We start from the raw sequence: 23,830 nt of genomic DNA on the forward strand, positions 1-23,830 counted from the left end.
GATGTTATGTACTGAGGCACACAGGACCTCATTAAAAGAGGAGCAGCAGTAATTACTCTAGATTAATGGAAATAAATCTGGCTTCAGTAATAAATGAGGTTGTGTTCCTTGCTCCAGAGCAGCAACCATCTCCAGTGCTCATCTAGCAGCATGATGCAGAGGCAAAACGTCTTCTGGCCATGGAGAAAAATGGGTGATTTAGATGTTTTTGTTGAAATCTCAGTTTAATTCCAGGATGTTGTTTTTAAATGACTTTGATGAAATAAGCAGAAGCCCAGAGACAGCAGAGAGAAGCTTCACATACAAACCTGGACCCTATTGATGCAGGAGGGCCCCAGGGTGGTGTGATGGTCCCCACAAGCATTCTGCTGCTCGGATACTGTAGCGTTGGAAGCGTGTCCTTCACCATTTGGAAGCAGACCCAATCCTTTTACTGCTTTGTCCTCAAACTGTCAGGTTTCAGCTGGCTGCAGCTTTGGAAAAAGGAAAGATTTATGTGCTCTGAAGAGAGACTTGCACTGACAGTGGGTGAATGCACTGGAGATGCTGGAAAGTGAAGCAGCCAAGTAGGTGTGAGGGATTTTGGAACATCAGCTGTGAAATACATTTTCTTCCTGTTGTTATGATACAAGTAAGTTTAAATTTGGAAACAGAAGGGCAAATTCCCACCCATTCTGACCTTTAGTCATCTTCAGAAGGTGGTAGTGCTCCTTGTTTTTCTCCACTTTCAAGTACCTCCCAGTAGCCATGGATATGGGTGTTATCTCACTGTTTTTCATAAGGTCCTGTAAGAGCCCACTTTGCGTTTTCAATGACAACTGAGTTTCCAGATCATGATCAGATACTGTCTTTTAAAACAGGAATAGGTGAGAAGTTATGCTGGGAATATGCAAAGTGATATGGTCAGGTCCTTGCTCACATCATTGCATTGTCTAATTGTGGCAGCTGCTTTGACATAGCCGTTCAGCATCTCCCCTTTTATTATGTTTGGAGTCTCCTGTCAGCAGTGAGCTATTAAAACATACTTGCCCATTAGTTCTCTTTGTTGCTGTTCTGAATTGTCCTCTCTTCCCCTGTGTGCTGGCTCATTATTTCTCATTAATTCATGGTTTGTGCAATTACCTGGGCAAGGCAGGATTGTTGGCAGGAGTTCGATGAGCCTGGCTTCTCTTCTTGCAGGTAGGTGGCTTTGTGATACAGCATTGGCAGAGTTGGTTCTTGTCTTCTTGGAGTGGCACTTTACACCATGTCGTGAAGAGACACTCCAGACTTGCACCCCAGCCTATCAAGGAAACGTGAGCAAACAAGGAGGGCTCTTTGCTTAACTTTAAAAGCCAGAAATGTACAATAAATACCTCTAAATACATGCCAGGGGGGTTTATTTGTTGTGAAGGCTTTCAGCTCAGCCTGAAGAGTGCATCTGTCTTCGGATGTGTGTCAGAGCAGCACCACCCCTGCAGAAGGGTTCCTTGCCCTTTATCTTTGAAGACAGCATTTCAGGTAAGAACTGAGATGGGATCTGCTCCTTTTTTACAAGGAGAAAGCCAGCACACAGCAAGATAAAAGGGCTGTCACTGATTAAAACATCACCGTTTTTCTGCTTGCAGCATGTGTTTCCCTGGCAAATATGTTGTGCCACTGGTTTCCCCATAGGAATGCACCCCTTTTCTAAGGGTTGTATTTATACAGGGACTTCCCAGCTGCTAGGAGGGACTTCTTGATGAAAAGTGGACTGAGGCTGTTGGTGGAGAAGGGGTTTTACCTGCTCTTCTTCCATGTTTATTTCCAGGTGAGGTGCAGAATCCCATTGCCAACAGCTGTGCAGGGCTTTGAAGATTTCTGGCTTAATTATCCCATTTGTGCTGCAAGTAGCACTGAAATCCGTGTGCTGTCAGGGAGACTCGGCTATTGTGAGGCTGTACAGGGCTGGGAGAGAAAGACCTCATGAAAGGGCTTGTGCAGAGGCTTTCCTCATCATTTCCAGGAGGCCCATAGAGACATTTCTGTCTTTCTGCTTGATACAAGGAATCTTCTGCTGTATGAGTGAAACAGGTCAATATATTAACTCTTACTATTCCCATCCTGAAGCTTTATGAAAGTGTTGCCACATCTCTGGTGTAAGCAAGGAACTTCTGAGGCAGATACAGTCTAAGTAACACTAAACTGCGTGTAGCAAGAAGGCAAGGAAAACCACAGGAATACTTGATGCCTTGATCATCAGTTGAAGGCAGAGGGATGAGAAAGACCTTTGATGATTAAGATCTTTGATCTTTAAGATGTTGAAAACTTCAGAAGTGTCATAATGTACTCGTTTGTGGCATGGTTTCTTGGGTCTTTTTGGGTCAGCATCTCTACGCTGCCCTTACTTACAGGAACAGACATGACCATGGCCAAAAAGAGTTGAGGGTGGTAGTTTGATTTCATATGCTACATGTGACTGGTCACTGAGGAGCCTGTCAGAGCCGTTTTCTCTGCCTGCCTATCTTAGCTGTTGTAGTATGGGTTCAGAGTCATCTTCTAAGTTGATGTGCAGTTGTGGCAGGGTGGAAGGCAGTGGATGGGGTCCTGTGGCAAGGTGACCTGAAGCTTGGCAAAATGCTGGTTCCCCTTTGCATGGCTTGAAGTGTCTCCCAGTACTGCTTTGTAGGTGAAGCCAACCAGTTGCTTACTCCTAATAGCACTCCCTGTGGCTTGCATATCAGGAGCACTGACTTCTGAGTAAGATGAGTGTGTGAAGTCAAGTAGTCGTTGCACATCGTGAGTAGTGCTTTCCCTTTCTGTGGTTCCAGATAGCAGCTGGGAGAAAGTTGGTTTGGAAAACAAAGCTGTTAGGAACCGTTTGTTTAGACACAGGCAGAATGAAAGCGGAAAACATAATCTGTCTGTTCCCCTCAGCCTCCCACCTTCTCTTTGTTTAAGATGTCCACATGCCATTGACTTTCAATAAACAAAAGATGTTTCTTATATGCTGGTGTTTACTAGTGGGGGAATGTGATTTATTAGAGCACAGAAATCCCTGCTCATGCCTATGTTTTCAAACTGGAGCAAGAGTTTATGATTTTATAGACCTTTTAAGAACAGATTTCCTAAAGCAAACAGTGAGGAACTGTTAAATTACAGCCGTGTAAAACAACAGCGTAACAGTGTGATTGCTTACTACCATTGGCTTTATTATCCTGTAACAAATAGAAGTGGTTTGGGCTGGTGGGAGATAACATGCTTTTTCCGAGGTAGCTCTGAGCTGTTTCAGAGAAGCCCATTTCAGAGTCTTCTTTTCCTTGTAATGAAGGAGATGAGAACTGTATGGGTGTTCTCCTGCTCCAGTTTTCTTCCAGGATCATGCAGGGAGGAGCAGGCTCTGGAAGGGCAATGCAGAGTTTGTCTCTACAGTCTTGGGAGCCATAGAAGTCTGAGTTAGGCAGGGTCTGTGCTTCCCCATTTGCCTGGGACCCATTTGCCCTTCGGAAGGAATAGGAGGGTGATGCAGTTCCCCCCAGACTCATGAGTGGTGGGGGCTGTGTTGGTGCCTCTCCTCAGCCCTGCCTGAGCTCACGAGCCCTGCAGGGCTCACAGGCAAGCAGAGTGCAGACCAGGGGCTTTGGAGCTGAGCTGCTATGGGAATTCCTTAAATCCCTGGGCATGAGCAGAAGTGACTTCAGAGTGCCTGGCTCTGACTTCTCTGGATCCTGTTGAGACCCACGTTTGTACCCCTCTGCCCTCTTCTCTCCACAGCTGTTCACATGGAGCTTAAGCAAGTTGAGGGCACAGATGCCTGCTCTTACCTCTGTCTTCCATGTGCCTGTCACCTCCAGGCCTTGGTGGCTTAGTGTTGTGCTGACCTGGCTGTGAAGGGAGCCCTGACCATAGTGACCATTTGAGGCTAGTCTGTGCTCCCTTGTGCATCTCTGCCAGCTGCCACCACCAGTTTGTCACTGCAGGAGAGCCACAAGAGTATATGGGTGGTCTCAGCTCCAGCTCCTGCTGCCTCTGCTCTTGCAGTCTGAGGGTGCCTGCCTGGAGCCTGGGTGGGATCTCCAGCAGATGCATTCATGGTCCCCTGGCCCTCCTCCAACTCAAAGTCATTGCAGTGACCTCTCCTGAGACCTGTATTGAAAGGGACCCATCTCCTGTGTTTCTTGGTTTCTTTCTCCTGGTTCTCCACTTCTGCATGATATATTGGGCTCATTTCTCCATGATATATTGAGCCCTACATGTATGCACACTGGAAAACCTTGTACCAGCTTAGCTGGGCTCTTGGAAGAAATTGTCTTTGCAAAGAGACCTGTGGCTTGTAATGAAATAGCTTTACAGTGACATAGTTTCAGTGCCGCAGTATGTCTGTGCTGGCTTTCAGGTTGTTCCTGGGCTAAAAATATGGCCCATTAAGACTTCTAGAACAGGATGTAACCATATTTTAAAGATACTTTATTCCTTACGTGTTATTGTGAAGTGATTTCATTGACATTGCCTTGAGAGACCTACTTGGTAAGATCTCTTCGTCTGAAGTGGAAGTTGAGGAAGGAATCAAGTGTGCGTGTTGGTGATGGTGAGTACGTGGAGCTGCCTTGGAGGTGTCTGGCACTAACTGATGGAGGCTGCTGGACCAGCTATTTCCATTTCTGATCTGCTCTGCCCCCAGATGACAAGAGACTCTGAATTGCATGGAGAAGATTAGCATTAGGAGTTTTACCACCTACTTCATTTGAAACTGGATGCGCTCGAGATGTGTTGAACAAATGGACAGTAGCCTTTCTTCTCTTGGGGGACAGCTTTTACATGGATGGGAAGCTACAGATGGGGCCCAAGGCAGAAATGCAAATAGGCAGGGCTGTGATACGAAGCATTTGGCAGCATCACAGGCTTAAAAGCTCCCTCCCCATGGCTGCTTGATCCTGCTCTCTCGGTTGTGCTGACACAGCTGGTTGTGGGCTGTACTGTGAACTGGGCGAGTGGAGCTTTGGCCTCAGAACGGTGGGATTAGGGCCTGTGCTGCTGGCACTGTGAAGCTGGCCAAGCCCCATTCCCGTGCTGCTGGTAAGGAGCCCTCAGAGGTGTATGGCTGCAGAATGACTGCTGTGATTACAAAAGAGCAGCAGTAAGCACAAACAGCTAATGAGTTTTTATAACCCTCTTTTGTTAGCTTTTGAAGACAGGAGTCCTTGCTGCCTGCCTGGCTCCCCTTCCCTGTTGTGACAGTTTCAGCACCAGCGTGTGAAGCTCATGTTACCTGGGGAGAGTTCAGACAGGTTTGGTTTCAGCACAGGTCTTGTCCCTGAGCTGTTCCAGCACTTTCCTGACAGGAGGCAGTTGGTGTCAGAACAGGTTTAAGCCCTGAGACTGTGAACAAAACAATTCTGAGGGGCAGATCTCCCTCAGTAATGAGTTCAGTGGTGGGTTGACTGTTTTTTAGAGATGAAAAGGTCAGAGCTCTTGCCTGGGTTATGTAGGAAGGTTTTGTTCTGGAACAGCCTGCTCCTGATGAGCTCCAGTGTCTGCTGAGCTGGGTCTAACCAGTGTTTTTCCAACGTTTTCCTCATTGTTGTGTGTTGGACATCTCACTTTTTCCTACATTATCCTCCTCAATGAGTGCTGGAGAGTTGACTTTTTAGGTGAGTTCATTTAAAGCTTGGAAGTTTTGAGCTCAGCAGCTTGGACCCATAGAAACCACTTCTGCTTTGGAGCTGCCCAGAGTTTGGTTTTAATCCCAACTTTTAACAAACAAACTCTATTGAAAACATTCTCAGTGAAATACCCTCTTCTTTTTTTCCCCCTTCAGAAGCCATTTGCTGTCTTCAAGAAACAATATTTTAATTGAAGGCATGATAAAAGCAGAGTGGCAGTGGTCGTGCAAAGCTTAATTTGTGAACCAGCTTTGTTTGTAATGCAAAACATAATCTGTAAAGGGAAGGGAAAAAAGCAGCTCTGTGCTTTAAAACTGTCAAAATAAAATCTACAACTTTGAAGTCTTAAAATACTTTGGGAAACGCTGAATGTTTTTGACTGGTTATAGGGAACAGCTGAAGTGACTTAACTGGAACAAAATTAGAGAACAAAGAGGTTTTGTTTCCAGTGTGTATTCTTTGCCCTTTGACAGCGCTGTCTGGCGCACACTCTTGAGATAGATGCACGGAGCACTTCACTGTCAGCTTCCCCCCTTTGCTTGGGCTTTCCACATAACCAGCCCACTGCAACAACAGGAATATGCTTATAGAAGAGTGAAAATTACAGGGAAATTCAGGGCAAGAGCAGAACTTGAACCTTCTGTAACTGTTGTGTTGTTTTTGAAGGCGTCTGAGTCTCATATTGATGGTTCCTTGTCCCCAGTGCCACATGTTCATGCTGGATTTGGGGACACCACAGGCTAACAGGGCTTTTCTTGGCTGGTGATTGATGTTGCATCCTACACTGCTGGACCTTCTCAACGTGGTCTCAAGGTAAGAGACTTGCCCTCCATGGAAGAGGGTCTGAAAGTCTCCCGGTGAACACTTGCCATGTACACAGCAGCTTTCATCAGCAAGATGGTGAGATGGTTTCTATGCACATGGGAATACCCTTGCCACGGTGGTTGGCACACCAGCTCTGGGAGGTGCTCATGTGCTCTGTTCTTCTGTAGCCATCAGTCAGGGCTATTTGCATGAAAACAGGCTCTCTGTAAAGTCTGTCTTCTGTTGGGGAAGCATAGACAGCAGGAGGAGGTGAGCAGCTGAAAAACCCAGCTCTTGTTTCCATGCAAATATCCTGGAAAGAACAAAAGAGGGTGAGAGGCATGCTCAGAGATGGGGTCTGCAAGGAGAAAGGAGAAGGGAGCAGCAGCATCAGGCCCATGTGAATGTGATTTTTACAGTGTTGTGAGCTGTGGGTCTCACGGGTGAGTCACAGATGCTGCTTTTGTTTTGAGCTTCTCTAGGGCTAAATCCTCTGCTCTGTCTGTGGGAATTTTGCTGCTGACCTCCCTACATTAGAATCAGAACTTTTAGGGTCTGCTGCTGAACTGATGTGAGTTACCTCTCCTTCCCAAATCTCAGCTTGTATAGATTTATAGAATCCTAGGATGGTTTGGGTTGGAAGGGACCTTAAAGCTCATCCAGTTCCAACCCCCTTCCACTGGAGCAGCTGCTCCAAGCCCCTGTGTCCAACCTGGCCTTGAGCACTGCCAGGGATGGGGCAGCCACAGCTTCTCTGGGCACCCTGTGCCAGCGCCTCAGCACCCTCACAGGGAAGAGTTTCTGCCTAAGAGCTCATCTCAGTCTCCAGTACTGCAACATAACAGAAACTTTGCCTTCTCTGCCCCTGGCCCAGCTATACTCACTGTCTTTAGTTCTGCCCTGTGATTTCTTTCCCAATGCATTGGAGAGCACTTTTTTCTCTTTCCTCAGGACTTGGGGGTAGTGGGAAGGTGTCAGAGCATGGGAAACCCTGTATTCTAGCTATAAACAGTGGTGTGAACAGCAGCCCTGCTGGAATTGCCTTCTTGCTAAGCTTGAAGGTCTTTGAGAGGAGTTGGGACTGGAAATAGGGGCAGCCCTGTGACGTACCTGAATTGATGTGTCAATAGCAGAGGGCTTTGGGGGACTGATGAGCATTCACTGCAGCGGACAGCTGGGGTGGTTTGAGACTTGACTCCTCAGAGCTGCCTTTCTCTGTTAGTAGAGGGTACCAGCTTGATAATACAGATAGCAGGAGCAGCTGCATGTCTCCCTCTTCTGTCACTGACCCGAGCAAGGCACAAACCTCTGTCCATCAGCATTCCTGTCCTTTTGACCTACAGGTATTGAGTTAGTTGCAAGCCAGTGCTCTGCCTGAGCAAATGCACACTGAATTTGGTAGCTTGCTTAGAAATAAGTATCAGCAAGATGTCAGAGAGGTGAGGTTCATTACTAGAGCTCATTAATTCTGTGGAATACCCTGTAGAGAATATGTTAATGTTCTTACTCTGTTGACATATATTAACATATATAATAGTTGTATAATTGTTACTAATAATTATGATAATAATAGGCTGCTCCTTATAGACAGTAGTCAAAATGGATATTCAGAGGTCCCTGTAGGTACTTTTAATTCACAGCTGATGGACAGGAAGGTGCTGGTGCATGTACAATGTGGTGAGAAGTGCCAGCTTTCTGCCTGCTTCTGCCTGGGTGTAGTGTGAGCCCGAAGGCCAAGTTTCACAGGAACAGTTGAATGTGTTTATCTGTGCTGGTTGGTTGGGTCAGGCAGGTTGGGTCAGCAAGTTCTTATGCTTTTAGCTGGAAATTGCTGTTCTTTACCCTGGCATGTGCTGCCGTTCAGCAGAGGCACTGTAATTCAATGTGTGCAGGTTGTAGTGATGCAGAAGTAAAAGGAGATTGCTTAAATCGCCTTCAGCCTGAAGCATCAGTTTAGCCCATTAACCAGTTAAGTCTGTTTTGCTTTGCCTTGCAGAATGATCACTGTCAGTAACAGTCTCATCTAGGGGTGTCCTTTCTTGAAGCACTCAAATTCCAGGCTTTTCAGATCACTACCCTAGATGGGATAAAGCTCTTGGTATGCCTGTATAGTTGCTACCCTACAAGGCCAAATCTTGCCATTCAATATTAACAAAAAACCAGAGGGTGCCCTGATTTTTAGATCATTAAAAGAACTCTAAGACATGTGGAGCTTGAAAGGTTCTGGATTAAAATGTGTTCTCCTGTTTTCTTGAATATAAAACCTGCTAACAAGCACATGGAGAGCCACTGTGATTACAAGACAAGGCTTGGCTCAGAGTCCAGCTCTTCATTTACTGGAGAATATTACCCTGTGGCATATCTGAAAGCCGGATACAGGGTGACAAACCAGCATGACTATTACAAAGTAGTAATAATCAGGATTGTCCAAAGAAAGATTAACTTTTCAAGCCAGCTTTTACTGATGCAAATTGTCAACCACTGCGTTGCGATAAAGAGTAGCAATAACTAAATATGACACGCTGACTCCTAAAGGGGACTCATCTGAAGTGCTTTGTGTTGCAGGGTTTCATGAGAATGGTTTGAAATGCTTTCCTGCATTTATCTTAGGGAGAGCCCAGTTCTGCCAGTTGGCAGGGGCTGTAGGCAGAGCATCAGATGGAGATGTCTGGAGTGGAGTGTGTGTGCTGGAGCATCCCGTCCATCCCACAGGGGTCAAAGCAGGATTGTGCCCAGTAGTGCCTTTGTTAAATAAAAGGGCTTTGGCCAGTGCAGGTATAAAAGTCTCCAGCTTGGTTTTTAGTCTCTTTTTTCCCAAACAGCAGTTCCAAATCACTGCCTTCCCTGGCAGGGGATGGCTCTCTAAAGTGTATCTTGGGGTTCCTGATCTGTAGGATCAATGCAAGTTGCATTCAGTGAATGTCTCTTTCATTACGTTTATATTACACAATATAAAGGACATTTTTCTTCCTTCCCATAGCCCCATTGCTCTGTTACCTTGCATCTGGTGCCCGATGTTACAGCTCCTGTTTTCTTACAACCTGCTCCTTCCGCTGCTATCCTTACCTGGTTTATTTGTGGTGTGTTGTGGGGTTGGTGTTTTTAGTAGCCTGCATTAAAGTTGCCCCCTCTTCACAGCCAACATCTTGGACTTGATTTCTCTTTTGTGTTTGTGAAGCATCCAGCATGGTTTTGCCTTGATCTTCCAGCAAGACCACCCCAAGCAAGATAATGCAACCTGCTAAAGCTTAGAGGTTCTGATTTCCCTGGGTTTGCCAAGACCCTGCTGGGCCAGGTCCAAAAGGTGAACTCAAAACACCACCCAGCTTCTCTAGGATTCTGTTGCCAGCTTCCATCCTTGCATCCTCTCCCTTTGGTCTAATTAAAACCCGCTGTAACGAATGCTGTGAAGCCAGCTGCCATGCTTTGGCAGGTAGCAAAGGCAGGGCAGTGAAACCTCCAGCTAATCCATCCATGCTATGAAGTCATAAGAATCTTGTTAATTTTTAAAAAGCCCTTGATGCCCACTAATCCAAATCAATTTTCATTTCTTTCATAAAGTCGTGCTTCCATTTAGGCTTCAGCTAAGAATTACAGCTAATTTGTTCGATTTTATAACAGTATAATTGAAAAAGTGATTTTAATGTCCTGGCAACCATATTCCCTTTCTTTGGTTGTTAATGAAAGAATCCATTAAAGTTAAATGATTTGGGCACAGATTCAAGTTGAATCGCCTGAATATTCTAGGGGAGTGTTTCTGACCATCTGCTGCTCTGTCATTGGCGTTTGTGTTGTAAATGGGACTGAGAGAGGGACTTCACAGGTCTTGTTCGAGCCATTAAGCGTAAAATATCATTTTAATTTCCTGATCTCAGTGTAAATAGTGGAAATACTCTGGAGAGCCGGGACCATTCTGCTCCATGGTATCCTGCGCTCGGAGATGTCACCGCTGAGCCCTTCTTCCACATCCTTTCCAGGGGATCTCATGGCTGTTTGTATTGATTACAGTACATCAGTCAGCGCCGCGCTGTAAGTTCCTTCTCATGACAGGCAAGACAACTGGAAGCGGAGCCTGTGAAGGGGAAAGGACACGTGATGGAGAAGTGTTTTTCCCGCTGCCTCGAGTCACACTCGTCGTTTCCGTCTGGTTGCAAATGGAGCAGTGCAGGGCTGGTGAGCGTGAGCAGAGACAACTAATAAATTAGAGCAGCTGTTGTCATCGCCTTCCTTCTTTGCCTGTCGCTGTGGTGGGTGATTTAGGGCTGACACTTGGAAGCACAGGCGTTGTAAACCCAAGCGAGGGCAGAGTCAAAGGACTCACATCCTCCTTTCCCTGTACCAGACTCTTCCTCTTTGCTGCCAAGCTTTCTTGCAGCTCTTGGTGATGCGCAATGTGGCAGACCTGCTGGGAAGCAAAATGGACAATGTCCACTGGCTCTCATTGGGTTTGAGCCTGTGCTTGGAGGTGGATGAGGTGTGTTGGGTCCTACATCACAGCTGGAAACATGTCCATTGTGTTAGGATGCTCAAGCTGCCATCCCCACATTTTGACCTTATCACAGGGTTAATATTTACCTCCTCGGCCAGTGTGGTGCCTGTCTTTGGAAATTAGAAAGTGTGGCCCGAGTTCCTCAAGGCCTTTAAGATGAGGTAAAGGTGGGATGTTCTCTGTCAGTTTGCTCCAGAGCTTTACAGGGCGTTCTGTGTATAAACCTTTGAGTTGCAAAGGCTAAAGAATTGTTTGGTAGAGAGGACAGGGTTTATTTGCTGGGAAGCTTGGGTGCTAGTTTCAGACTAGCAATGGGGCCACTGTCTCATTGCTCCATGTATTGACTTTTCCCAGGGTTTGAAATTGGGTGTGATGCTTATTTTTCTCTCCTCTATAGGGTGGTGAGAGTGACACGAAATAACTCCCTGTTGGAACTGAGCATCCTTCAGTTTGATGTGTTTGTATCTTTGAAATACACAAAGTCACTAACCCAGGGGAAAAGAGCTACAAAACATGCTTACGAGTTATAACTGTAGCCCACAGGTGAAGGATCTTAATATATTTTATTTGATAATATTAGTTTCTGGTTAAGCGGCTGTTCTCAAGAGGCACGAAACTGAAGCTTTCTCAGGCATGGAGAGATGAAAGTATATCCTAAAAATACACTAAACTTAAATAGTTCAAGTGCAAAAATAGGTGGTGTTGTAACAGGAGGTCTTGTTTCAAACTCCCCTGTGTTGTTTGCAGCTCATGTTTATGTGAGGCATGAACTAAAATCAAGAGCTTCTGCATCTAACAAAAGCAGAATGACTGGGTTTCCTTTCCAGCATCAGTGAAAACTGCAGGAAATAGTTATGTGTTTAAATGTTGCCCATGAAATCATGCAAATCTAAGCAAGGCATTTTCATGTGATGTGGTCCTTGAAAATGCCAACTATCAGGCTTATTCAGCCCGGACTGCTGCTCAGCAGCAAAATTACAGTCACCACAGCAAATGGGCCTTCTAATGTTAACACCAGCAGATAACAAAAATAGCATTTAATAACTTTCATTAGAGTTAGTGTTTCTAGGGCTTTGGGGCTTTGCTCTTTCAAATAATTTACATAATTTGCAGGTACAAGCTGCTGTGCCAGACTGTCCATCTGATTCTCTCTCTGATCAGAGCATATTAATGCACTTGTTTGATGGTCTGTTACCAATAATTACCTTGGATTGCATTAGGAGCATTTCCAACATTGCAGCTGGTCTGTATTTTTCACTAAGTGTATTTCAGGGCCCAATTACAGGACTCTGATGTGTTATTGTTCCAGTGTGCTTGTTCAAGCTTGTAATTTTAATATGCCTCTCCACTGTAGATTTATGAATGCGAACCTAAGGCTCTGACCTGAGCTCCCCATGCATCCCACGCTGGCAGCAGCTTCTGCAGAGGTCGTTTCAAGCTGTTCCTTCTGGGCTGTTGAAGAAGGGAAAGATGACAGCTGGGAGATGGAGGCTTCCTCAGACCTGCTCCTAGAGCAGAGCTTGAAGTTCAGTGTGCTTGGTGTGGAGCAGGGGGAAAGAGACAGAGGCAGGTCAGTCCTCCCTGGGACTGCAGTGTCACAGGTTGTGAAGAGGTTTGCAGGGATTTTAGTGCTTAAGTCACTTTGGCAATTTAAATTAGCATCCTTCAATTCAAGAGAGGCTGATGCTGATCTTGCTGTACACAGGGACAGCTCAGTAGTGCAGGACTCCCTGGGGACAAGACCTGAAAAAGGCAGTTTAGAGCAAGCCAAAATCTAGACTTGTTAGACTTCAGCTGCTGTTTCGGAAGCATTTCTGGGGGCAGAGAGGAGAAAATACAAAGGTTTAACCTTTGTGAAAGAGTCAAGCACTTTACCATTATGATTGCCAATGGCAATTCAACATGATGAATAAATTATTGCTGCTATTGATTTGTTTCATCTTTGTGGATCATTTGTTTGCAGGGAGATACATCAGAATAACACATGTCAATGAAACTGAGCTGAATTGTGAGAACTGGTTTTGTGTTTATCTGCTAGGCATTATGTGTAGATACAATAGGGTATCTGGGCAAGCCTGATGCTTCTACAGAAGCATTGGAGTATTTAGTCTGCTCTAGAAATCAGGTGATACTTTACTGAGCTGTTGAGACTGGCCTAGGCTATGGGATGGCCAAGCCTGTGCTCAGCAGCCTGCTCCGGGGCACTTCCACTGGACTGTGTGTGGATGGAGCTGAGCTTGCCTGGTCAGTGCTCATAGAATCCAGAGTGGTTTGGGTTGGAAGGCACCTTAAAGCTCATCCAGTTCCAACCCCCTGCTATGGACAGGGACATCTTCCACTAGACCAGGTTGCTCCAAGCCCTGTCCACCCCAACTGTACCCTACCCCTTGATGCAAGGATGCTGTGACAGTCTCTGAGTGCTGTCTCTTGCTGCACAGTGCTGGTCTGGCACCCAGCTGCTTGTGAAAGGCTGGCATCTGCTTAGTGACAGGGGATGATCTGAGAGCCCCTTGCTGCCAGCTGGGTAGATATTCCTGCAGCAGTGGGAGATGTTGCATTATTAAATAAACCATCTAGCTTGCTTCCATGCAGGATGAGAAGAAGGCAGCCTGCTTCCCACTGCTGAGTGCTGCTCAGTACTGGAACCACTCTGCTGTACATGGCTGTCAAAGCGTTAATAAAATGGTTTTTCCACCAGCCCTGGAGATAGTTTTAGGAGCCTTTTGTTCCAGAGAGGCTAAACAGAGGCTGAAGGTGTAACTTTCTTATTCTTAGCTCGTTTGTGTTGCCAATACAAGGTGGAAAGTTCCAGTAACATCTGGTGACCGGGAAGGGAATGTAGAGCTCTTGACCTCTCTGTCTCACAGGCCTTGTTAACAACTGAGTGGAAAAACATTTTCTGTTTTACTTTGCCATGGGGAGGCTGCAGACCTGATGCACAAAGGGATTTAGGTGCCCAGCTCCTCTTTCAGCCTTCTCCTCTATAGAGATCATGGCAGTTGGGTACTCCAGCCCCAGAGCTCCTCCACTTCTGCTTTCAGTGCTGATGTTTCGGAGCACCCCGAGTGCAGACTTCATCAGAGACCTGCATCCAGATTTCTTTCTGGGTCACCACTTGCCAAATGCAGTTGCCCTAAAAACAGGCTGAGACCAAGCTATTGACTTTTAATTGTCCATGCGTAAGGTTTCCAAGAAGAAAGAGGGCTTTGTGTTGCTTTAATGGGGACACACTGAAGTATAGTCACCCTTTGAATTAGACAATGAGAACGTAAAGATTTTTACAGCTCTAAGAGCCTCTGAAGAGCATCAGCAGAAGGTTACATTGAGCAGAACAATGGCACAGTAGTCGGCTTGCTGAGGGATAGGAAAACCCTTGGGAAGTAGTAAGTCCACTTTTCTCCTGTGTTATTCCCTCCTGATTAAATGAGATTAATTGTGCCTGTTGAGCTCCACGAGTTCAGCATCCAAAGTAAATACATAAATTAAGACAGGCGACAGGGCAGAGGCTCAACTGCACTTTGAATTCCTGCCACCTCCTGTGGGATGCGGAGGGGAGAGAGGAGCCCTTTCCCCTGACTCCCTGTTATCCCACAGAACACACACAGTGACCCAGTGCTCTGCTGGGCCACTTTCCTTGCTCCTGGGAAGGTTTCCTTTGGCTGGAGCTCTGCAAGGTGCACAAGGCAGTTCCAAAGTGCCAGATGTGTGTGGAATAGGAAATGCGCTGGCCAGGCTCCAGGCTGTGGGACCTGCAGCACAACAGCAGCTCCCCAGGAAAACCTCTGGCTGCCAAGAACTAGAAGTGATGTCAGCTCTGGAAGTGTGTCAGATTAGAAACCCTTGTACTTTGTTCTCTGTGAAGTATTAATCTCCCAAGGCCTGTGCTGTAATGGGTCCTGTCTGGCTCGGTGCAGCGTTATTTGCTTTGGGCTGGAAGTGTTGGAGGGTTTTCATGTGAAGGCACTGGGAGCTGTCAGTGGTTTAGCTGCTTTGGGTTGGGTCCTGTCCTTGGGTTGATTGTGGGGCCTCATAGCTGTGCTAAAGATTGGCCACCCCTGCCTTGAAGTGAAGGTCTACACCTTGTAATTGCTGGGCTGGGTGTTTGTGGGAATGGGCTGGGGTTTGTAGGGATGATTTTGCCTTGGGATATTGTATGTACCTAAATCTCCTTGACTTCCCGCAGCTGAATCAGTTTGTTGAAGAGAAGACAGAGCATCCCCCCCAAATACAACATTTCTGGCTGCCTTTCGGACAACTCCTTTGGGTGGTAGCCTGGTTGGTGACATGTTTGTGACCATGGAGCTGTCGGGGCTGTTCTCACACCAGTAGAGAAGAGCCTGAGCTGTGCTGTGTAACTGGGATGGGTTAATGTGCTGAGTTTATAGCAGTGCTGCATTGGGAGCTGGGGCACACGCTGGCTGTCTGAACCAGCTGTATGGCCTCGTGTGTGTCCTCGTGGTGATGTGCTCATTGGGAGCTGGTGGTAAGTTTACTCATGACCTTACTCAGGGCTTATACAGCCATGTGCTGTACGAAACCAGGAGCATAGAAATGCATCCCTTGTGGCTTATGCCTGAGTGTTTTGATTTGAAAGTAATTCCTAAAACACACCTCATCCTCCTCCAAAACAAAGCCATTTGTCTCCTGTTGAACAGTAACATGTCATTTGCTCGTGCTGTGTAACAGAGCTCAAGGGTGTGATTACTGCTGATAGCCAAAATGTCACCAGGACAGGCATCTCCCTTGTCTAGGTCTTCCCTCCTCATTTAAGTGGTTAAAGCCCATGGAAGGGAAATAACCCTATGTACAAGGACACAAGTGAGGTTGTGTGCTATTCTCAGCCATGGTGTGGTCCCGTCAGATCTATGGGCTTAAAGTATTGTGTGTCTTGCATGTGAAAACACTGCTCTGAGGGTCTTGCCTCTGACCAAGTACTTGTGCTAGGAATCAGTCAAATCTGTGTGGCATCACTTATTTATAGTTTTGAAATCATAAACCCAACAGAGTTGGTTCTTTTTCCCCTTTGCTCAGTGGTAAATTGAGCCATTCCTGCCTCCGTTTGGTGTCAAGGAGAGGAGATGATAGAAGGTATTTTTGGCTGTGCATTGAGACGGGTGAGTTGGGAAGGGAGATGTTGGCTGGTTTAAAGTGGATTTTCAGATGCCTGCTTGGATGTGGAATGAAGCCCGCTGCTGGCAGGGGCTGTGCTCCCACGAGGGCACAAGACAGCTTGGTGCCTTGAAGATTGTAGAGCCTTTGTTCGTCTGAATCGCCCTGTTATTTTATGCCACTCAACAAGAGACTGTTTGCTTCACTGTGCCTGGCCACTGGAGGTGGATGGATGGCTGATGGAAGTGAGGAAATAGATGGGAAGAGGAGAACATTTTTCTCCTAGGCTGTTTTTGTGTGTAATGTAGCCTAGGGATTAACAGCACAGGAGAGAGGAAAGAAACCCTGCAGAGCCTGGGTCAGCAAATACAATGTTCATGGAAACAAAATGCTTTTAACTTGCTGCATCAAAGACCCACCGTTTCAGGGCATGCTCTACATTGGAATACATCTGCATTCCCCTAGAACTCTGTGTGTGTGACTGCATGTGTGTGTGGTATAGAGCTACATGTAAGTGTGTAGTTGTACATTTACAGTCTCAAAGCTGGTGATGTCCACCTTGGAATAGCTCAGTGCTTTGCTGGGCTTAGTGGAGTTTGGTGTGAGTTCTGCTGTTACCCAGGACTGGATGGACATGGGCTATGCAGTTCCTCTCTTCTCGCAACTCAGCACTCTGCTTCTGTCCCCTTTTCACCCAGAGAAGTATCTTGAGATGTCCTCAGTTGTGTTGGGTTGTCTCTGGATAGACGGTAGGCAGACAGTGTGTGCTGTGATGTAGAAGCCTGCTTTGAATGTATATATGATGTTGCTCTCTGTAGGGCACCACTGCACAGGGTTCCTTGGCCTCAATTTAGCTATCCATGAGCTGAAAACTTATGGTTCTGTTGAACTTTCATGACTGAAACTACATCTAGGAGGAGGCAAAGGCAAAAAGCCCTCTGGCTCCAAAGTGCAGGTCTGGAGCTGAAACCTGCCTTGAAGTGATACACACAAAGTCTGGCTTCTGACTTGAAGCCTATTTTCGTGTTGTCATTGATGCCCGTTGGAGTCCTGCATTTGCTGGCTGAGGCAGTGGCTGTTCTGGGTAGCCTGCACTGCATTCATCACAACATTACCTCTGGCAGGTAAGAGGATGAAGGTGAGGAGGAGGCTGCCGAGCGTGTGCTGTGTGTTTAAACAGGGTTGCATCCGTTCCTGTCACTATGGTGAAGGATGGAGGTTGGAAGTAGTCAGCAGCTTCTGTAAGCACTTAACATTCCTGATTTCCTTTGTCTTTGATCTCACTTGGACTAATTTTACTCTCTTCTGATCCTTTCCCTTGAAGGGGCTTTTATCTCATTGTCAGGCTTGCTAATTTAGTGCAGTGTTTTGAACCAGACCTCCTCCTATGTTTTGAGAGCCTAGAAGGTATTTTTTCCTTAATCAGGCAGTGTTTATACAGTTCTTTGAACATCTTAGGACAGGAATTGTAGTGGGGCTCTCTGCAATGCCAAGTTCAGGTCCTCAGCCCTGCTGCTCCAACCTCTGTTTGTGCAAATGGGCCATCCACAAGAGCCTGCAGTATTTTGGGGCCAAAAGGGCAGGAAGGAGCTGGCTGATTTGGGGCAGATCAAGCAGCCTGATGTTGCTTGGGGGCTTCATCTGTCCAGCTGGAAGCCTTCCCAAGCTGCACTAAGTGATGGGTTGCCCGTACTTTTGACCTTGTCATGGGCTTCTGGCAGGTGCTCAGTTTGAGCCTGGAGGGTTGTGAGTACATCTGGGGTTTTATGTAGCTTCTTGGTCTAGACACATTTCTGGTGCTCCTAGAATAAAGAGCAGTGGTTTGAGTATGGTCACGAGCTCTCACCATTGTGTGGAGCCTTCCTTGCTTGGTGATGCAGTAGACTCTTGTAAGTAGAAACATACTGATACCCTGCAGCTTGGCTGCTTGTAAGTGGTTTCTGCCATTACTGGGTGGATTATGTGGTTGGAACAAGATCCCAGGACAGAGGAATTTGCTCTTTATAGATGTTGTGCAATTGTGTTTATTGCTGTGAAGGCATGAAAGAAGGCAATCTCCTCCTGTCAATAGCCAGGGAGATGGTATTGGCATGACCAGCTCAGCAAGTGCACCAAGTATTGATGATAGAAACGGACCATGCTGGTTGCTGGAGGATCCTTTGCTCCTGGTGTTAGTATGTTCCTTGCTGAGTGTGCTCCTTGGCCTGTGAGGTCCAAGCTTCAAATGCATATCTGTCCAACAGTCATTTCTTCTCTCTTGGTACAGCAGAGACAGACCTGAACCAGGCTGTTTGGTGTGGGTGAGTTCTGCAGTTCATCACTGCATTGTATAACCAACTCTTTTTTCTCTCTTGTACCAACCAGCAGCTTAGATCCAGGTAGGTTTTAACTTCAGGATGATATTTAGGGATACAGAAACATCATCACATGTTTTAGAAACCCAAACACTTCTGCTGTGATGCAGAGTCTGGAGCTGCCTGTTCTTACCCTGCTGGAGTTGGTTGAGTTGATTTTTAAGGGATTGAAGTTTGGGAGGCTGATAATTGCTTCTCAGCAACCTGCGCTGGCGTGGGAAGCTGCACTGCAGATCCCTGCTCTATTCCTGGCTGCCTGAGCCAGCCAGCTGGCCCCTCGCGCTTCACCTTTGCAAGAGGAGGAGGAGTATTTTCAGCTAAATGGCATTTTAATTGCTGCCTGAAGAAAACAGAAAATAGGACAGTTCTATGGGCTGATTCCCCAAGCGAGGAATAGGAGTGGCTGCTGCAGAGCAGGAGCATATGGAGCAGATGAAGCCGTGGTGTGGTGGCAGAGGGCAACGTGGGATGCTCAGCATGCAGAGCCAACAGATTCCACGTAGCCATGCCCACCCAGGCCTGCTGCCTTGTAGGAGGGTCAGCGTTGACACAGGGTAAGTGTAGGTGCAGGCAGATTGGTGCCCATAATGTTGGTGCTGCATAAGGACTGTCTGAGGTGTGTCACTGCTGAGAGGGGTCTATAAAGGAGTTTAGGAGAAAGATGCAAAGAGAAAGCTGGAGCCGTTGGCTATGGGAACCAACCTGTGACCTGAATGAATTCCTTGGTTCCTCAGTCTCTACTTGTGCTTCCAAAGACAACAGATTTAAGGAAAAGCAAAGGAGTAAGACTTTAGCAAACAAAGTTTCAACATCTTTTGAAATGAGCTCTGCATCACATGCCTTTGCCTTCACAGCCCTACCTCCTGGAGGGGGTGTTCACACACAGGCTGACTAAGCCCTGTGTGACAGGCTGCCAGGAGCAGCTGCTGTAGGTACGTCCCTTCAGAGGAGTGTCTGGGTCACTGCTCCTCTGTGGATGGGGGTTCTCACAACAGCACTGTGGCTCCAGCTCTGAGTGAGCCTCCTGTCCTTACCCCAGCCTCAGTCTTTGAACCCTCTCCTGTGTTTGGCCATGTCACCTTCCACACACGTGTTTGGTGCTGTTGCATTAGCACAGTGTGACATGCAGCTCTGCATCCTGCTGGGGGTTGGCTTTGTGGACTGGGAGATTGTCCCTTGGATGTCCTAATGAAGATGACTCGAGCCAGGGTCTGTTCTGTCCCACACTGGCCATCAACAGGCAGCAGATGAGTAGGACTCTGGTATAGCCTCCTCATCACTGAAGGACATAGCTGGCCAACATCAAGTTCTAGGTGGTCGTTCTGCAAGTCAGCAATGACAGCAAACCTCACAAGTTTATATCCTTGGAATGAGCACAGAAGCAGCCCACATGTGGACAGGGTTCAGTCCTTTAGGTCCTTCGTTCAGGGGCACCTGCAGTTTCCAGCACACGCCTTGGAAAGATTCCATCTCCCCGCATGTGTAATTTTGCGTGTCATTGCCCCTAATTGCATGCTTAACACACGCTCCTTCACATGCAGCCCTTTTATCAGCAGTAGGTAGTAGCAGGTTTAATAGGGTGTTTGAATTCCTATAAAATTAATCTGTAGCTTTCTGCGATAGGAGACGGGCAGGGAGCCATGTGGTTCATATCCAGTGTTGATAAACTTGTTATAGAGGCAGGAAACATTTCTGATTGGAGCAATGACAAAATAATTTGGAGCAGAGCCATAAAAAGAGTGGATGGTGATGGTTTGAGCACAGCAGAGATTGAAATTGCTGGTGTGTGGAAGCAGCGCTGCCAGCTAACATTGACTTAGTGTCTCTGGAGAACTCTAACGGCAAATGCATTTTATTAATGGCAATATCGTGTTAGGAAATGCTGAGCATTGTTGCAGAGGTGGAGCTCCCCTCGAGTACATGGCTTTGGAGATCAGCCACACCAAGACCTGTTTGGCTCAGCTCACTGCTGGCCTCCCGCTGCATTAGGTGGGTTGCTTAGGGGCATGTTGTGGGTACTGTCTGCTTGCAGCTGGAATATCCTTTTCTAGTGGGGAAAGTGCATCATCCATTCTCATTCTGGGTTCACTTATTTGGGATTAAACATTCAGAGACAGCAGGTTGTGGTTTTAGCCATTCTTTTGGGTTTCCTGTGAAATTAGTTTCTCAGTTCATGAACATTGGGAGATGCTGTCCTTCTGGATTCCCAACTGGGCTTGAGTTTTTACTTCCCCTCAGGAGGAACTACTGCAACCAAGTTGTGATCACTGGCACTGGGGTACCAAGTGAGTCACCTTGTGGGTGTTGATCAGCCTCGAAGGAGGCTCTGGTATGCAGACAGCTGAGAGGAAACCCTCGCTTGTCATAAGCAGCCGTGGCACATCAGGGCCTTTACTGCATCTTCTGTGCTTCCTCTTGCCATCATTTCACCTTTTTCTAGCTGTTCTTCTCTGCTTCAGTCCTGGAAGAAGCAAGTGTGGACAGAAAGGGCAGAAATGGTGTGGTTTGTGCACACATAGGAATGTATGATGGAGAATGAAATCCACAGGTCATGGGAGGTGCTGCTCACCTAGCAGGGCTGAATTTCACCGGTTGTCTCCATCCATACTCCTGGAGAACCATGCTTCCCTCTCTGTAAAACTGTAAATTGGGATGTGATTAATGAAGGAAAGAAACCTGTACTGTAACACTGTCTTGTCTTTGCAGGGAGGCTGTTGGAAGGGGATTCTGTGGAGCTGAGCTGTAGTGCTGGTCCTGCAAAGGTGATACTGGAGCCGAACCAAGTCGTGGTTTTGGACTGTAACCTGGCCCCTGCAGAGCAGGTGATCAATATCACATGGAAGAAGAATGGGTTTCCATTAGTGGAGCAGGAACATCTGCACGTGCTTCCAAATGGATCACTCTTCATTTCATCCCAGGGTGCGGCAAAGGACAGTAAATCCCCCGAGAAGACTGGTGTTGAGGGTAATTACTCCTGTGTGTCTCACAGCTCCCTCGGGGCTGTCACCAGTCAAACGGCTGCAGTCAGATTTTCAAGTAAGTGCTGGGGGTTTTGTGGGTTTTCTTTTTGCCCCTCCTGGTATCTGTATAGACCATCTGCCTCCCATAGAGTCTGAGCTGAAGTGAGCACCACCTGATGCTAAGGGGCTTGGTGATGGGGAGGTGGTTGGGAGAAAGCACCCACTGCCCTTTTTCTGCCTTCAAGTACCTGTGGATGGTGTGTGCAGGAATGCAGCCCCATTACTTGTGTGGGGACAGCTGGAAGGACTGGCTTTAGCCATGCACATCAGCTGCCTGCAGGTCACCCTTGGTCTCTTCTGGGTTCCCTGGTGAACAGTCAGCACAGCTTGGGGAGGAGTGTAGAGGGGTTTTGGGGAGTTTGATGCTGAGTAAGGAGGGCTGAGACCAGGGCAGATCCAAGCAGCCGTAGCTCCCCCTGTTTCTGGTGAATGCAGTAGGTGCCAGTGGGTTTCCCAACAGGCAGAATGTACCCTGTGTCAGCATGGTGCCAACCTCTGAACTCCCAAGGAAAACTCCAGATGGTGAAGAGCAGGGTGGAGGCTGGGACAGTTGAGACTAGGAGAGACAGACAGCTGCCTACATGACAAAAGAGGCTGTCAGGACTGTCTTGTGAGGTTAATATCTCTTTATAATGGAAGAGATGAAAGAAAGGGCTATTCAGGCTCTTCCCATTTTGATCTCTGAGAACAACACTTCAAGATCTGAACTGTGCAGCCTTCAAGGATAAAACTCCTTTGTACCCAGGAATGGCTTCTGAGCTATTTTAAGTGTGAGAGTGCCAGTATATGATTCCTTCACCTACCAAACAGGTGAGGTTAGTAAATCATGCAAATACAGTAACACTTCTGTCTAGCAGAGTGACTTACGGAAATGTTGATGAGGTGCTTTTGTACTTGCTCAGAGCTGTGGCAGGTGAAGATGCAGCCTGGATGCCCTGACACACACTTCACACTGTGATGTGTTTAGCCTCTGGTACCCCAGGCAGGTCCATGTTTGGCTAAGTGTGTGTTTCAGTCTGTGGGCACTGTGCTGTAGAAACCAGCACTCCTGATGACAGATGAAGCTTTTGCCAGATCATGTTTAACATGCAGCACCCACAGATTGCTGGTCAGCCATCCCTCCTGTTCCCTTCTTTCAGTGGTTTATAGTGCCAGATAAATAGCTGGTTCCAGGATTTCATTACTTGAAGGGACCCCTGAGGGCTGTGGAGATGGAGTCAGGGATCCTGAACACATACATGTTTGGGGAGGTGGGAGACCTGAAGTAGAAATGGTGTTATTAATCCAGGAGGATTTATTTGGCTGCTCTATCCCCAGTCTCAGCCACCCTGAATTAGGATATATTCCCTTTTAGGGGTGACTTGTGTTAGCATTTGCACCATATTCACCATTTCAGGTGAACTCTCTCCTTGTTCTACTCATCTGTCTCCTTTTATTACCATCAGCACAGTTAAAGTGCTGCTCCTGTGGCACATGCATGCACCTCACACAACACACTCATTTCTGAATGGAGAGCAGCGAGGGAATTGATTAATGAAATGCATCTCACTTCGATTTGCTCTGTGGGCTGGGCAGGAGCACTCCCTGCATTAGCATTCAGCTGCTGCACATGAGGATTGGAAAGGCCTGCGTTTTCTTTCCTCCTGCTGCTGAATACAGTATCCAAAGCTGTTTACTGGAGCCAGTCTTTGTGCTGATTGCCCTGGGCGCTGCTGAACTGGGGGCAATGGAAGAAAACCTGTTCAGCAGGTGGGATATGTTATCCTTGCCATCAGCTCCTGCTTCTGACCTGCAGTGTGTTTCCTTCTCTGGGCTGGGGATCCCATTCAGGGCTGTGGGGCATTCTGTGTAAGGACAGTTGGGTGTTTGGACTACCAAGTCACCTCCTGTGGCTTTTTATACCTTGATTGATTGATGACTAACTCGCCCTGTATATACACAGCACTTGGTGTCACCAGGATGCTGTGGCAGGGCAGCTGAAGGCCCAGCACACTCCCTTTGCAGTTGGTGCTAAAGCTGCTGCTGGGGGGGTGTGGATGAGTCCTGCACTGCTTTTCTTAAGGAAAGGTGGTGGTGGGCATAAATTCCTCTTCTCATGCCATGCTGAGTCCCTGTCTTGGTTACTGGTGCATGAGGGAGGTTTCACATATTTCCTGCCTTTCTCAGCACTTCTGTGCTGTTAGTGTCATCTGCTGTGTTTCAGGCTGTGTTTCAGGCTGCTTCTGCCCCCTGACAGCCCCGAGAGCAGCTCTAGCACCTCTTTATATGGGCTGCTGGCTCCCCAGTGGAGGGAGGGGATGCACCAGGCACCAGTGAGCCTGGATGCTGGGAGAAGGTGTTTGGAGCAGACAGGCTGGAGTGATGGGTGCTGCATGGTGTGTGTGGGCTGTGACACTGATGACTTCCATCCTCCCCCTTCCAGCGTGACCCAGG

The 23,830-nt window shown here is 47.2% G+C and overlaps 1 protein-coding gene across 1 annotated transcript in view; it reads left to right on the plus strand.

The window, feature by feature from the left end:
- Nucleotides 1-23,830, plus strand: part of IGDCC4 (immunoglobulin superfamily DCC subclass member 4) — an 82,547-nt gene that overhangs the window by 7,890 nt on the left and 50,827 nt on the right. The window contains exon 2 of the mRNA XM_034066137.1: nt 21,084-21,413. Within this exon, the coding sequence (XP_033922028.1) occupies nt 21,084-21,413 (330 nt within the window). The remainder of the gene's footprint in view (nt 1-21,083; nt 21,414-23,830) is intronic.

This window comes from Melopsittacus undulatus, chromosome 9 (assembly GCF_012275295.1).
Source record: "Melopsittacus undulatus isolate bMelUnd1 chromosome 9, bMelUnd1.mat.Z, whole genome shotgun sequence".
Classification (NCBI taxonomy): domain Eukaryota; kingdom Metazoa; phylum Chordata; class Aves; order Psittaciformes; family Psittaculidae; genus Melopsittacus; species Melopsittacus undulatus.